We start from the raw sequence: 14,876 nt of genomic DNA, 5'->3' as shown, positions 1-14,876 counted from the left end.
TAGTCTCAAAACCTTAAAACAACACTATCTGACAACAAACAAACCGATAAAAAAACATAAACCCGAAACTCGAAAACACCTAAATTCTCAGCTCGGCACACCCGAGAATCGTCCCCTGACACCGGGTCATCGAGGCCGCTTTCTGCCAAACGGGTCTCTCATTCCCGAGTGCCAAAACATCAACATCCGACATCTTTTTAATATCCCAGTTCCATCCTTCGGGCCCGATCACGCCTCCTATCACATAAATATCATCCCGAAAACCCATCATAGCAAACCTGATTCGCCTCTTGAATTCCGAGGCCGAAATCACCACTTTCCTCGAATCCTTATCCTGTTTGTAAATAAGCCCGTGACTCATCACGTATAATGACCCGTTAACCACCGTCATCGGGCCTTGAACCCACGAATGCTCATAAACCCGCCACCCGTCTTTGGTCAACACCTGAACCGTGGTCAAACCTTTGTGCACCACGTGCACCTCGCCACCGATTACCAAACCAGTACACCCCGAGTTATGCGTGTGGTAAAGATCGGGAATCGAAACCCAAACGTCTTTCTCCGGGTCGTAAACTTCCACTTTCGATATCGATTTCCGACAAGTTGTAAACCCGCCTGCGACTAGTATCTTCCCGTTTAACACACAACACGCGAGCATGGTCTGCGGGACGATCATGGCGGCCCGTTGGGCCCACTGTCGGGTAAACGGGTCATACGCCCACACCTCGTTTGTTGCAAAGCTCCCGTCTTGGTCTCCAGTCAACGGGTCAACCGCGTCACTACCGCCACCAAGAACAAACAATTTACCCGCGGTCGACACGACACCGAAATGAGCCAAATTTCTAACTTTCGAAGGAAGGATCGGGAGAGTGATCCAAAGGTCTCGGGTCGGGTCGTAAATCTGCCCACACGTTTTCCGGGTCGAACGCGCATACGCACAAAAGGTTTTCACGGGCTTTAACTTCTTCACGGGCTTTATATAGCTCCGTGCTGTGAAGCGCTTCCCGCCAAGAACGGGAAACTATTTCTAGTTTCGGGAAAAGGTAAAACGGGACCCGTGCGAGACATCGGACCGCAACAGCATCGGGAAGACCTTCAATGAGAACCATAATTATACAAAGTACAGCAACCTGTTAAGAACCAAAAAGACGAAAACACCCTTTAATTCCGACATAATGAAACCTTAAAATGAAAGAAAATGAACATGATCTTATTAAGCGGTTTATGCAAAACAATCACATAATACGTGTCGGTAAGCAATCCGAAACACCCTCAAAATTGGTTATCTACTTATTATATTGCATCCAGTGGTGTGCATGAAACCGAAAAAAACTAAAAAGACCAAACTGAAACAAAACCTACGGTTTGGTTATATGTTTTTGTAAAAACCAAACTTACAGTTCGGTTCTGGTTTGCATGAAATAACTAATAAAAGCCGAAAAACAAAACCAAACCAAACTAAATTTATGGATTTTCATTTTTTTACTTTTTATTTGAAGTAATTTGTAAGAATATAATCAATATGTAACTCGTAATATTTTTGTACAAATGTATATATTTAACTGGTTATTAATCAACAAAATGATTTACGCCAAATTCATTATTTTGGCCAATTTTCTTTTTTCTTCAAAAATTTTCAGGCTCAAATGGCAATACCGGAAAAAACCGAACCCAAATTAAAACCAAATGGTTATCAAAATGTCAAAAACCGAAGTTTTGAATTTTGGTTCGGTTTTAGCCCAAAACCAAACCAAACTGAACACAAACCGAAGACCGAATTATTCAGGCCGAAATTCATTATTTTTGGGCATATACTTTTTGGTCCAAAATGTTCAAGCTCAAATGATACAAAACTGAAAAAACCAAACCGAACATTTTCAAAAACCGAAGTTACAGTTTTTGGTTCGGTCCTAGCCCAAAACAAACCCAAACTGAAACTGAACGTTTTCAAAAATTTAAAAACCGAAGTTTCAGTTTTAGCCCAAACCAACCCAAACTGAACCCTAACCAAACCGAATGATTTAGGCCGAAATTCATTAATTTGGGGCATATACTTTTTGGTCCAAAATGTTCAAAGCTCAAATGACAAAACTGAAAAAATTGAAACCGAACGTTTTCAAAAATTCAAAAACCGAAGTTACAGTTTTTTGGTTCGGTCTTTAGCCCAAACCAACCCAAACTGAACCGAAAAACCAAAACCGAAAGGTTTACAAAGATTTAAAACCCAAAGTTTCGATTTTCGGTTTGATTTTAGCCCAAACCCGAACCGGAAAACCGAAACTGAACAATTTTCAAAAATTCAAAACCCGAAGTTTCAGTTTTTGATTCGATTTTAACCCAAACCGAACCACACACACCCCTAACTATTTCCAAACACACAACAAGCAGATAACTAGTTTCAATTCATCAAACAATACCAATATGAGAGATCTAAATTAATAACAATTCTAAATCATCTTAATCAAACAATTAGATCAATAACAACTCTCACAATAATCACAAACTAACAAATTATTATCTCCAACAATGCACAATCTATATAAATATATATATTTCCTTAATCTTATATATATTTGTTTTGATTAAACAAAAAACAACAAACACAATAATTACCTTTAGAGATTTGATGATGAAGTGGTGGTGGTGGGTGTGAAGACGATGGTGAATTTAATTTTGTCGGTTTGGTTTTGGTTTTGATTTATTTATTTATATATATATAATATTTATAATTATAAATAAATATATAATAATAATAATAATAATAATAATATAGATGAAGAGAGAAAGGGTAAGAGGTACGGAAAGACGAAGTGCAGTGGATTGGATTCCAACATGTTATGTTCATATGTTGTGTTGTTTTAAGGACAAAGAGATTGCGTGTGAATTGTGTTATTATTTATTAATAAATAAATAATAATAGTAATAATAATAATATTGTTATTATTAATATTGACATGAAAGTTCCAAAAGGATATTCCATAAAGATGTTCTTGTGATTATTATTATTCGAGTGTATTTGGATTTATATTCGATGCCTTCAATTGGAAGTAGTCGTAGTAGTAGTTATGAGAATAATATGATGGCTATGGTTTTCTTACATACAAACCGGTTTAGGTTAAGATCGGTTCAGTTTGGTCAACAAAAGTCAAAACCGGTTTATGATTGGTTTCGGTTCGGGTTGAAACCAGTTTCTTTCCATGTCACAATCGGTTTTGGTTCGGGTTTTGACCGGTTTTTGTCCGTTTCGATTCGTTTAATCGGTTTTGGTGAATAAAATTACAAGCTGGTTCCGAACCTACGGTTTCAAACGGTTCCAAACCGATTTCTAGATAATTGGTTACAACCGGTTCGGTTTCGGTTTGATTTTCGGGTCGGTTCGGTTAACCAGTTTGTTTGCCCACCTCTAATATGTAGTGGAGCGTTTTGGGCTCCATAACTCTCCCCAAAACGTCACCCACCGCCCTCTCCTAAGTTTTGGTCAAGTTTTAGGTTGGGGAGTTATGTAAATAACGCTAGTTTGTGAGAGATAAGGAATTAAGTGGTAATGATTGTATGAAAGTTATGAATTTTTTTATCATTATACCACTTTTTACAAAACTCTCCAATGCTGACTAGAACGCCACGTGTCACAAAACGCCTAAGTGTAGAAAGTTATGACTACGCATGGTCTTGGCTTTTGTCAATAATAAATAATGTGTTAATCGGTTGATATTTAGACCGCTCATAATAGGATGGAGACAAGTGTCATAACTCATAACTCATAACTCATAACCAATGTTGTAAAAGTCTTGACTAGACGCCAATTAATCACTGATTAATCGCTAGTCGTTGCCCCCACCGACTTGTCACCGATTAATCCCCATTTGTCCAAAATCATTAATCCCCGACTAATCTCTGTTAATCCCGATTAATCGTTAGTCGTTACCTACCGCATGACTAGCGTCTGGGGATTTCTACACGCTGGTCACACCTCACAAGCGTCTTCATGTTGAATAGCGACATTGAACATCTGGTCGGCCTTTTGTGCCTTGCTTTTTATCAGCGACACTCTATATCCTCTCACGTCATCCATCTGAGCATGCCTGTCTTGAAGGATATTTCAAGTGTTCTTTCTATGTCTTCATATACGATACGATCATAAATACAATACGAGCGGTGGGCTTAAATTTTCTTATTTTACTGGTGTTAGTATATTTAATTTTATAGTTTGACTTAGCTAAAAGACTAAAACAACTTTAAAATAATGCAAATGATGTTATATTTGTTAAATTAGATATGTTCAAGTCAAGCTATGTTATTTGATTTGTTGGTTAATTGATTTGTGACAAAGAAGACATTTATGATAATTGATAAAAGTCAAGACCCTAATAGTTATTGTGCATTTCGCTTAATCATCGCCCAAACGTTTGAAGTTCTTAACAATAACATATTGTTTATATATTAGGGTTTCGTATTATTAAAATTGTCACAACCTTCAATTTCTATTCTTACTTAGAGCATTGGTATTATATATGCTTAACTAATACTGTATATAAGGCAATTTAGATAAGAGTCAGGCTTATTTCAGGAGGTCGTCAGTTTGAATCCGAGCCATACGGGGGTTTTATCCTGCTTGCGTTACGCCAGAGGGTTACGACTCTTTTGGCGTTAACTAGTGTCACGTGGCATCAGGGATGAAGGTTCCTCCGAGGACGAAGGAGGACCCGAAAACCAGGGGTTATGCCCTTCGGAAGAAACTCTATAGGGGTTCCATAAGGTGGTTGGCCGCAAACCGACCTACAATCACCTACTCACACTGAAGATTGTTGTCTTTCTAAAAAATAAATTTGAATTTCCAACTCTATCTTCATCTTCAAAACATAAAAATTTTAAAGATTGAGTATTCACTATTCAAAGCATTAGAGCACTCACGTCTCTTTCTTCAGTTCTATCTATATAATCTAACTAAAAACATCATTTTCTCCAATCCAGATAAACGCATGTGACTTCGCGAATTCACAACACACGTGATACGACTCCTATTGAATTATAAAAGTCCACGTTTTGTTTGTATTAATCTGTTAGACCTAATAGAGGATTAGATAATAATGGAAAATTGTAACATGTTATTTGTAGAACACAAAATAATAATCGTGAACTTATTTGTGACAAGATTTTGGGAAACATAAACATTTGGGCCTAATATTTTAGATTGTGTTAATAACTATAGCATGGACCCTAATAGTTAAATGGACTCTTTTATGTGAAATTTTTCCGACCCAAAAGGCCTTAAATTTCTAACGTTTAATTGTGTGAACTCATAAGAAAAAAAAATCATGGAGCCGTCACTAATCTTTTACGCTGGTATAACATGATTATAACACTAAAGTATATATGCGAGTCTACGTAGTGATAGTATTGGAGTTACACAATTTACAAGATATGTAAAAGTTTTCTTACACAAATCAATATAAAACATATACAACACAATACAATACGTCACAAATTTTAATAATGATAGATACACGCACAACACACCACACCACACCCTAGACAAAGTAGTAACTATAGATAACATACTTAAAGATATAAGTTAAGCAACATGGTGAGACAAATATATTGTTGCTATGAAGATCAAAACACAAGTGGCATAAAATGGTAGGTTTTGGATGGTTGCACCAGATGCGCCCGTACTTGGTTTAGTCTTCGACCCGCTTCCTGCAATATATGTAGAAACCATAAAAAACGGAGCTAGAGATTGTTTTTATTTGCGAAAATGGATAATAAATGATTGCCTTTTTTTTGGATTCGGAGGCATTTTAAAAATATGAATAGTATGACAGATATAAAAAGATTCGTAGTATATGGTTTATTGAATCATTTACCCGAAGGCGAATCTGCTGGGGTAGAGCCCGTGGGTCCATTAGCGCCCTCTGATAATAAAATAGTTCAAGTTACGACTTACGACACAATAAAAATTTAAAAATCTCAACATTACAAACCATTACACAAATGAAAGTAACTAAATGGTCTTGACATACCATTACATCGGCTAACCGGGGGAGTTTGGATATTACAAGCACCAGGTAACGCGAGTGCCAAAGTTTGATTAATGTTCAAACCCGTGGGTGCACCATTACCATCTCCGGTGAACACACAAAGGCACCTCGGCTGTGATTGAACCACGCTGGCTAGTTGTGAGCAACAAGAAGTTGACGGAGTTGATGAGTTTCCAGACACGTACCCAAGACACGGGCTCAAGCTCACTATTGCCGTGGTGCATTCCTGTTGAGCCATGGCTAGACCACATAGCATGATCATGGCTAGACCAAATAACTCAAATTGGTTTGAAGTCATTTTTAATTAGTGATGTATATATTTAGCAAAAGAGTTTAGGAAGTATATTTATATGATACATTTGGAATATGGAACATGTAATAATATATGTTTATGTGGATATTGGTGGCCTACTTTTGTTTATTTACATTAATTAATATTCGAAGTTCATAAGTATTTTATTGTTTTGGATATTTGATCTAAATTAAAAACCTATAGTTAATTAACAAAAGTAGGCTAACTGCAAATAGATAATATTTGTTTATCACAAAAAATCGCCACCATTTTGTTTACCTGGATTTAAGAGAGGGATAACGTTCATTTAACCGGTTAATATTGATAAAATAACGATAAAACATATATTTGACCAGTCAAGTCTCAAAATGTTCATTAAAAATTCGTCAATTTGATAACTTTTTAAGCATATTACTGTATGAAATTTTTAACGAACTAGATTTTACCACTTGTCCAAAAATCTTGTTAGAAACAAAAAAAATTCGTTGGAAGTCAAAATGGTCTTGTCATGGGCCTAAAAATTTTGTTGGGCGCCAAAATAATCTAGTCAGATGCCTACATAATCTTGCCGGCTCTGATGGTTAAACAGAAGAAAAACTAGTGACCCATTGGTTATAATGACGGGCGAGAGAATATGGTTGGTTAAAAATTTCAGTTAAGTAATGATTTAAAAGTAATTGGGTCGACGAGTTCTAAGGTGGACATTACGAGAATTGGTTGATCAAATGCGTATTTTATTAACATTAATAGGTTAAATGGGTGTTTTGGTCATTTTTCATTAAATCTGTAAAATATAGCCTAATCATCTATATTCTATATTTTAGTAATTTTACATTTTTAGGAACCACTAAACCAATCCCAAGTTAAAATTAAGGTGGCCATCCATTCATGTGTGTCGGATTCTACAAACAAAACCTTAAATCATACATGATTTTAGGACAACCACAACATTCAAACAAACAGTTCTATAAATGCTAACCCAAACCATCACATTGAATCACATCATATCAAGACAATTAATAAACCATTAGTTAGCGTAATGGCGTCTAAAAAAGTTTCCGCGGCGCTACTAGCGCTCATGGTCATGTTGGTTGTAGCACGTGCCACCGACAATGAAGCACGAGACAACGCTCCCGAACCGGAAGACTTTGCCGATTGTGAAAAGAAATGTGTAGATGAAGGCAATGCTAGTTCCTTTTGCACATTGAAGTGTGAGAAAGACTTTCACACGAAAGGAAAAATTGGTTCGTCATTTATTTAAAGTTATTTTTAGAACAACACAAATATATATTTATTTGACCTCACAAAGTGAAGTGTGTTTGCACTTTGCACATGTCAGTCAACGGTGCTTCCTACTAATTACACGGTGCCACATTGTAAAAATTTGGTTGAACCAACCAGTTTCTTAAAAATCTTACCACAATTTGTTATTACATATCTACATATCGAATTTGGTGAGGACCGATGATATTTTTTATAAGTTCCGAACAAATTTCAATGTGATTTGGCCAGATTCTTTGTAAGTTTCGAGTAAATTTAATGTTAGGACTGGCGATATGTTTGTGAGTCTCAAACAAATTTATGTGAGTGGCGAAATTTTTGGTCACAACCAAATTTTGTGATTCCCGGCCAAATTTTTGTGAGTCATGGCGATTTTGTTCAATATAATAAAAAATAAAAAAATATTTTTTTTAAGGAAAATGAGTCTCTAATGGACATTTTGAGGATTTTCTTTTCGTAAAACTATGAAAAATTGTTAGATTTTGTAGAATCTTCTTTGTACTTTTTGCATAAGTTTAGATATTTTCTTGATCATGATAGTATAATATCTTACATGTTTTTAAAATGTATCATTCTTGCATTTGACATTTGTATTGTTTAATGTTTGCAGCTAGACGTTTTGGTAGATAATTGTTAGACACCCGAGCATGGTCAAGATTCGAGTACGAATACATACATATTAATCTAACGTGAAGGAAGCTTTTATATTCACATTTGTTTTTCATTTATTTGATTATTTCTTGTAATTATATATTCACAATATTGTATTTTTCACACGTCTTTATTTAAAAATATGTAATAGTACTGCATTGACATGTAATTATATGTTATCAAGCTTCTTCATTTCCTCAGTATTAAAATCCTATATCCTTAAAAATTACATTAAAAATATTTAGTTAATAATAAAGCACATTAATAATAATTAAATTAATAAAAGAAAATATCAAATTACCAATTCTATCGCAAATTAGCAACCAGTGTTGATGAATATATATTTATGTGATGAAGGGTTTTATCTTAATTAACTTAAGTATCTTATTATATGCTACCCGAGCATAACAAGGCGATAGATGTTTTAACGAAAACTTGAGTATGTTATTTTTTCATAACTAATAATTGAATAGCAAAAATATTAAATTCAATCCAATCAAATAAGTTTTTAAGGAAAGTATATACACAGTAACATATGTTTTAATTGACATGTAACATTAGTCCACAAAATTGTATACCCTAGTCTTTTATTAAACAAGAATTAAGAAAGAATCATATCAACTAATGCCTTCATGTAAAGATGGCATTTTTCTTCAAAATCCCACCAAGAAAAAATTCATCAGCAACTTATTTCAAGTTTTTATTTTACGGGTCGTAATGGGGTGCTTGCGGGTTTGATTTAAGCGTACAAATCCAGCATAATTACCCGATTAGCGACGTCTTTCTTGTTATTTTCAAACAATTGCCCAATGATAAATGAAGTTCAAAAGTCCTGTATAATCAAGAAACATAACACGTTAAATCAAAATTTTAAATGAATTGGGGGGGGGGGGGTTTGCCTAAAAACTGTTCATCTGCTTATTGCTTTTTAACGCAATAAGCATATAAGCAGGTTAAATAAGAAATCCCAAACACACCTTAAAAAAATTAAAAAAAAAAAACGTGACACCGAAAAAAGTCAAAAGGGTTGACCTTTAGTTGGAATGCTGGAAGAATGTGCACGTGGTGGGCCCGCTCACTGAACAAACTAGCAAGGACGCGAGGTCGCTTGTCAGTTAAAACTAAGACCTTTATATCTACATGAATATGAATATGGTAACAGTTCTTCCACCTCAATCCTAGACGAATAACTAATGTTTCTCTTGAATCTTGTACGGTGTATGGATTCGACTTCTGCTAAAAACATGCTGTAAACGGGCCTATGATCTGAAAATCTAGACTCCCCTCGAACATATGACATTTGATGCAGCCCGTTACCATACCACAAGATACGATCGCACCTACAAAAATAATAAAACGCATCAAAAATTTGAGAACACGGAGAATGAACCGGTCAGTTCGGCTTGGGTTGATTTTGGGCTCAAACGTTTAAAACCGTTTTGGTTTTGCCATTTAAGCTTGAATCTTTTGGGCTGAAAAAAAGCCCAAAAATAATTAATTTGTGTATGAAGCCTTGACCATAATTTTTTTTAATCAATTAATAATTAATTGATTATTAAACATTTGGACCTAAACTTTTTAGGCTACACCATTTAGTAGCCTTTTAATAATTTATTTAACATTTTAAAATAAAACTATACTCTATAAATTCAATTAAAAAATGTAGGGTTCTTTTTCTTTTTTCATTTTTTTAAGGTTCGATTTAGCTTTTTCGGCTTTAGGTGCATGCAAAGTAGAACTGTAAATTCGGTTTCTGGAAAATAAAAACATAAAGAAACCAAACCATCGGTTTTGGGTTGATTTTGATTAGTTCAGTTACGGGTATGTTATTTTGGTTTCATGCACACCCTTAGGTTTACCAAGTTAAAACATGTCAAATGAGTCAAAATTCTCTTAAATTGTATATTGATACATAAAGTCCTTTTAATAACTTTATTAAAATAATATATTTTAAGTAACCAGATTTTAAACACTAAATGTTTATAGAAAGTGAAATATTGAGGATTTTTATTTTTTGGTTCAACCTGACCCATTTTGACCCATATCCAACCCGACCTATCCATTTTGCCACCGCGTATACTTACCATGCAGGAGTTCTTCGTTTTTCTTTAGGACGCGTATCATATCCCGCGTATCGATCTGAATTTTTTGAATATTTATAAGTTGGAGGGAAATATATGCACCCTTCATTCCATCCTAGGAATACGCGCCCCCGCCTACGCTCTATTCGAAGCTGTTAATATATAAAAGATCATGCATTTTATATGTTTTATAACTTTAGAAATAAAAGATTGGAAAGTATAAAATTTATTGATATTTATAAGATTTTGGGACTTGCCTGGTCTTTTTCCAACAATGCCCTCCAGTTTCGCAGCTCAACCAAGGCCTTGGCCGACCGATATGAAAGGGCGATTCGGTAATTTAAGTCACCGAGCCATATTATTCGACTAGTCATTCAAAAGTAAAGTTTTAGTGTTGGGAAGTCTAGTTTGAAAACTATTAATAATAGCTAGATTGGTTTTGAACCCGATTTTGAAACCGGTTTGAGGGGACCCAGCCCGAACCGACCCAAGTGATTGTAAACGATTTAGAACCCTACACATTGCGGTTTGAAACCGGTCAAACTCGAACTGAACCGGTTAAAACCGAGGCTCTAACCGGTCAAACCCGATAAACCAGGTTAAACCCCGAACCAGTTTCACAAAACCCCGGGGTTGACTTTGTTTGACCCAACCCGAACCGGTTTGTAACCCTATACCTTAAAACTGGTTTGAACCCGAGCCTAACTAGTTAAAACTAGAGGTGTACAAAACCGGTTTTAAACCCAAACCGAACCGGTTTGGTCAACAGTCGGTCAAAACCGGTTTGACTCAAACCGGTTTAGAAGCAGGATAGGACGGCCTTGTCACGTCGGTTCGGTCCGGTTTATAAACCGGTTTAACCGGTTTTCCTCAAACTGGTTCGGTTTTAAAACCAGTTTGGTAGATCTTAAGGGGAACCAGTCTTGAAACTGACGGTTTGGGTAGGTTTGGGAACCGGTTTGGGTGAAACTGTTTTAAACCCAAACCGGTTCGGTTCAGTTTGCCTAAAACCGGTCCCAAACCGGTTTTTTTTGTACACCTCTAGTTAAAACTCAGTTTCAAACTGTTTTGATTTTCTTTGACCCAACCCGAACCGGTTTGGGCCAAAAGGCCAACTTGTACAACTCTCGGGTTTCAATTTTTGATCCATTTAGTCACAAACAGGTCAATTCAGGTTATGTTTAATCTCAAACGTGTCAAATTTATAAAACAAAAAAAAACAAATATATTAAAATAATATAATGCTTGTAATGACAAAAGGTGTTTCTATCTTTCTGACTTGACCCGAACTTGTTTTGACCTGTTATCCAACTTGTCCATTTGCGACATCTAGTAAATATATAACACATGATCTTAGTATCTTACTCGTGGTCAAGAATCGTTTGAGGAGAGTTCTCGTCTCCGGTTTCTTGATCACGAGGAAACCGAGTTTTTCTCATGATTTCCATCACATCACAGTTTCTTCTGAGCTCATCTCCATCCTTTTGTCCTGATGTTAAGTGACTACATATGAAGCAAAAACTTGTTTGGTGCAATGACATACTTATTGATATTGAACCCTGAAATATTTTAATAATACAAATATTAGCTCAAATAGTAAAGATTTCATATAAACAAAACATGAGCGAACAACTTAAAATGTAGAGATTATTAAAAACGTGTACTATATTAATAGGACACAAGGTGTTTGGACATATCTGACATTGTACCTTGTTTCCAAGATAACCCATCAATCCTCTCCCCACACACGACACCTTCAAATTACGAACATCGTCTCTAATATCGCTCTTGACCCATATTGTTAAATATATCCCCACCATTTGCTTACTCGCAACCAAACAATATTTACAATTTTCCACCACCTTATCTCTCTCCTCCACTAAAAAAGATCCACAATAAGATAACGGGTCAGGTCCCAAACAAGGCCCGTTATCTTCATCTGACCCATTATCTTCATCTGAAGACCCAATACTGGGTCGGCCCCCAAACATGGCCCGGTCACTTACACTGAATCTACGGTCGAGTCTTGAATGAGGGATTACCACGTCATTGTCGGTCAACCTCATGCTTTGACTTTGGGAGTGAAAGGATCGGCGGTGGAGGAGAGAAGGCGGGTATTGGGTTAATGTTTCTTCGAAATCCGAATCAGACTCGACTGGTGGGTTGGGTATTGGTGGCGGGGTGTGGAGACCGTTGGTGGTTTCGGGTAGAGTGTTGAGTGTTTTTCGGATGAGCGCTAGCCATTTTTTGGCGGGGCCGTTGTCTTCGGTTCCGAGTACGTTTCCCGCGTTTAATGGGACGATTTCTTGGAACCTAATTAATAAATAATAAATGATTCAACTAGTTTATACCACTAGATAAAATTATAAAACAATAATAAAGTCAGTTATGTACAAATAAATAAAGTAATTATTATTATTATTATTATTGTTATTATTATTTTGAAATACAATAATAATAAGTACTCTAGTTATTTGTATGTTTACTTAAAACTATTTGTATTTGATCCTAACACTGTCTTTTAAATAATTTTTTTTGTGACGATACAAATGTACGTCTTCCTCTCTCATTCGACCCGTTACAAGACTCAAAATTATTTTTTTTATAACTCACCCAAGAACATAAATGTGAGCACAAGGTGAATTATGTAACCACTCTTCAAGATTTAAGCCATTTGTCGGAGATTTTCCAGCCACATTCCAAGTAGCTACAAAGACCCTATTTCATTTTTTTAAATAAAAATAATAAATAAATAGAACCATAACTTATAAATAGTCTTGAAATCAATAGAAAAGTTTTCACAAACCTATAGTTATCAACATCTCGAACTTGCGCATGATCGGGATCAATCTTGTTCGTCTTAGGATAATTTGCGCTTCTTCTACTTGATCGTTCTGTTCATTTTCGTTATCGGTTTAGGCATAAAAATCAGAAATAAAAGATAAGTTGCAATAGAAAATAATATAGGAATTATACTAAATTATGCATGTTCATATAAGTATCATACTATTTCTATTATAACTTTGCATATAGGTTTCGTGACACCTTTCATTGATATTAACCTATTTCACTTGGGCGTTTACTCTAATCTATTTTACCTATTTTACGAATATGAAAAGAAAACCTTAACGTGAACCATGCGTTCAGATACATCGTTAAAAGTAAATAAGTCGAAAATAACACATTGTATACTAGAAAAAAAAATCTTTAAATTATGAAACATGTATCTCTTTTTCAGTTTTTCATGCTTCCACTTTGCATCAATCTTCTTATCTATAAAATCATGTAGAATTTATAAAAAAAATAATAAAAAATAAAATAAAAAATTTAACTTGAAGAGTGGTCCAAAAGTAATAAATGCATAAAATAGTCTGAAACTGTACCAGTTCTTGTTTTTCTGCTTTTCTTGATAAAACACGCCTCTTTTTCAGAAAACTTATTCCTCCATACTTCATCTCTACCTGAAAAAGGAAATCCAAAAATTAAAAAAATTAAAAAAAATTTAAAAAATTAAAAAAAATAGATGGTTATTGTCATTTGCCACAGTGTATTTAATTGTAACACAAAAAAGGGTTTGAATTGACAGATTTCAGATCAAATCACAGATCTTGACAGCAAACAAGAAAGAAAAAACAAAGAACAGATTTTGAGGAGCAAAGATGAACAGTTTTAAATTCCCAAATGCCACTTTTTGCAGAATAATAACATATTGTCACTGATGTTGAAATAAAGTAAATAAGTGAATAACAAGTCAACTAATGTTCCCATATATTATGATCATACAACACAAAAATAAATAAAAATAAAAAAATTATTAAATATTACCTCCATAAATAAAATCATCAGCATAAAAATTTTCAGCTTTGTTCTTCACATTGAACCATTTCTTGATTGTTTTAGGCCATGAAACCTTCATTGTGATCAGCATAAAGTCAAACTCTTAAAATTTCAAAAAAAAAAGACCTTTTTGTTGGAGATTTCATCTCTCATTGCTTCAAATCCTCATAAAGATTAGCACCCACAAACTTAAATGCAGAACAAACAATATTTGATTCAAGAAAGATTCATAAAAATTGAATCTTTTTTGGTTTGACCAAACCAAATGAGTCAAAGAAACATGAAAGAGAATAAAAGATTGGATTTTTATGAATGCCCAGAAAGTGTGTTGAATGTAAGGTTACATATAGGGAAGAAAGTTGCAGTTTTTCAGCATTTTTGTTACATAATATGGAAACAAAGAGTTATATCAAAGAGAACTTTCTTGAGTGTTGCAGCCTATATGTGTTTGTGTGTTGCATATAGTAGTTATGGTTACAGGGAACAGAGGGAAACTGATGCTAAAAACTATAGGGCAAAGTTCAACTGAATGTCATATAATAATTTCTTTTATGGCATATGTATATTTTCTTTTAAAATATTAAGCACCAGTGTTCCGAGCCCATTCGGGTATTCATTCCAGAGAGTTCTGCTCTTGTAGCGGCACAACGGCTGTCAAGTGGCAGTTGGCGGTATGGTTTTCCGGGGAATGACTAA

The 14,876-nt window shown here is 34.9% G+C and overlaps 2 protein-coding genes and 1 pseudogene across 2 annotated transcripts; all 3 read right to left on the bottom strand.

The window, feature by feature from the left end:
* Positions 1–19: 19 nt before the first annotated feature.
* On the bottom strand, positions 20–2,761 carry LOC143603027 (F-box/kelch-repeat protein SKIP30 pseudogene; annotated as a pseudogene).
* A 2,776-nt stretch (positions 2,762–5,537) lies between these two features.
* On the bottom strand, positions 5,538–6,624 carry LOC143603026 (non-specific lipid transfer protein GPI-anchored 26-like). Its single transcript, XM_077079961.1, has 3 exons — positions 6,021–6,624; positions 5,865–5,912; positions 5,538–5,697 (listed from the first exon to the last, which is right to left on the bottom strand). Exons 1-3 carry the CDS (start codon positions 6,334–6,336, stop codon positions 5,573–5,575), a joined length of 489 nt encoding a protein of 162 aa, XP_076936076.1. The 5' UTR covers positions 6,337–6,624; the 3' UTR covers positions 5,538–5,572.
* A 2,675-nt stretch (positions 6,625–9,299) lies between these two features.
* LOC143603024 (type I inositol polyphosphate 5-phosphatase 4-like) lies at positions 9,300–14,592 on the bottom strand. Its single transcript, XM_077079958.1, has 10 exons — positions 14,307–14,592; positions 14,169–14,253; positions 13,727–13,804; positions 13,150–13,237; positions 12,957–13,061; positions 12,053–12,656; positions 11,709–11,902; positions 10,601–10,709; positions 10,347–10,495; positions 9,300–9,602 (listed from the first exon to the last, which is right to left on the bottom strand). Exons 1-10 carry the CDS (start codon positions 14,331–14,333, stop codon positions 9,374–9,376), a joined length of 1,668 nt encoding a protein of 555 aa, XP_076936073.1. The 5' UTR covers positions 14,334–14,592; the 3' UTR covers positions 9,300–9,373.
* Positions 14,593–14,876: the final 284 nt, after the last annotated feature.

This window comes from Bidens hawaiensis, unplaced genomic scaffold (assembly GCF_021521415.1).
Source record: "Bidens hawaiensis isolate Kalapana, Puna unplaced genomic scaffold, B.hawaiensis_p1.1 tig00060339_1, whole genome shotgun sequence".
Lineage (NCBI taxonomy): Eukaryota > Viridiplantae > Streptophyta > Magnoliopsida > Asterales > Asteraceae > Bidens > Bidens hawaiensis.
The sequence above is the reverse complement of the archived record's forward strand: the minus strand, read 5'-3'. Positions and strand labels throughout refer to the sequence as shown.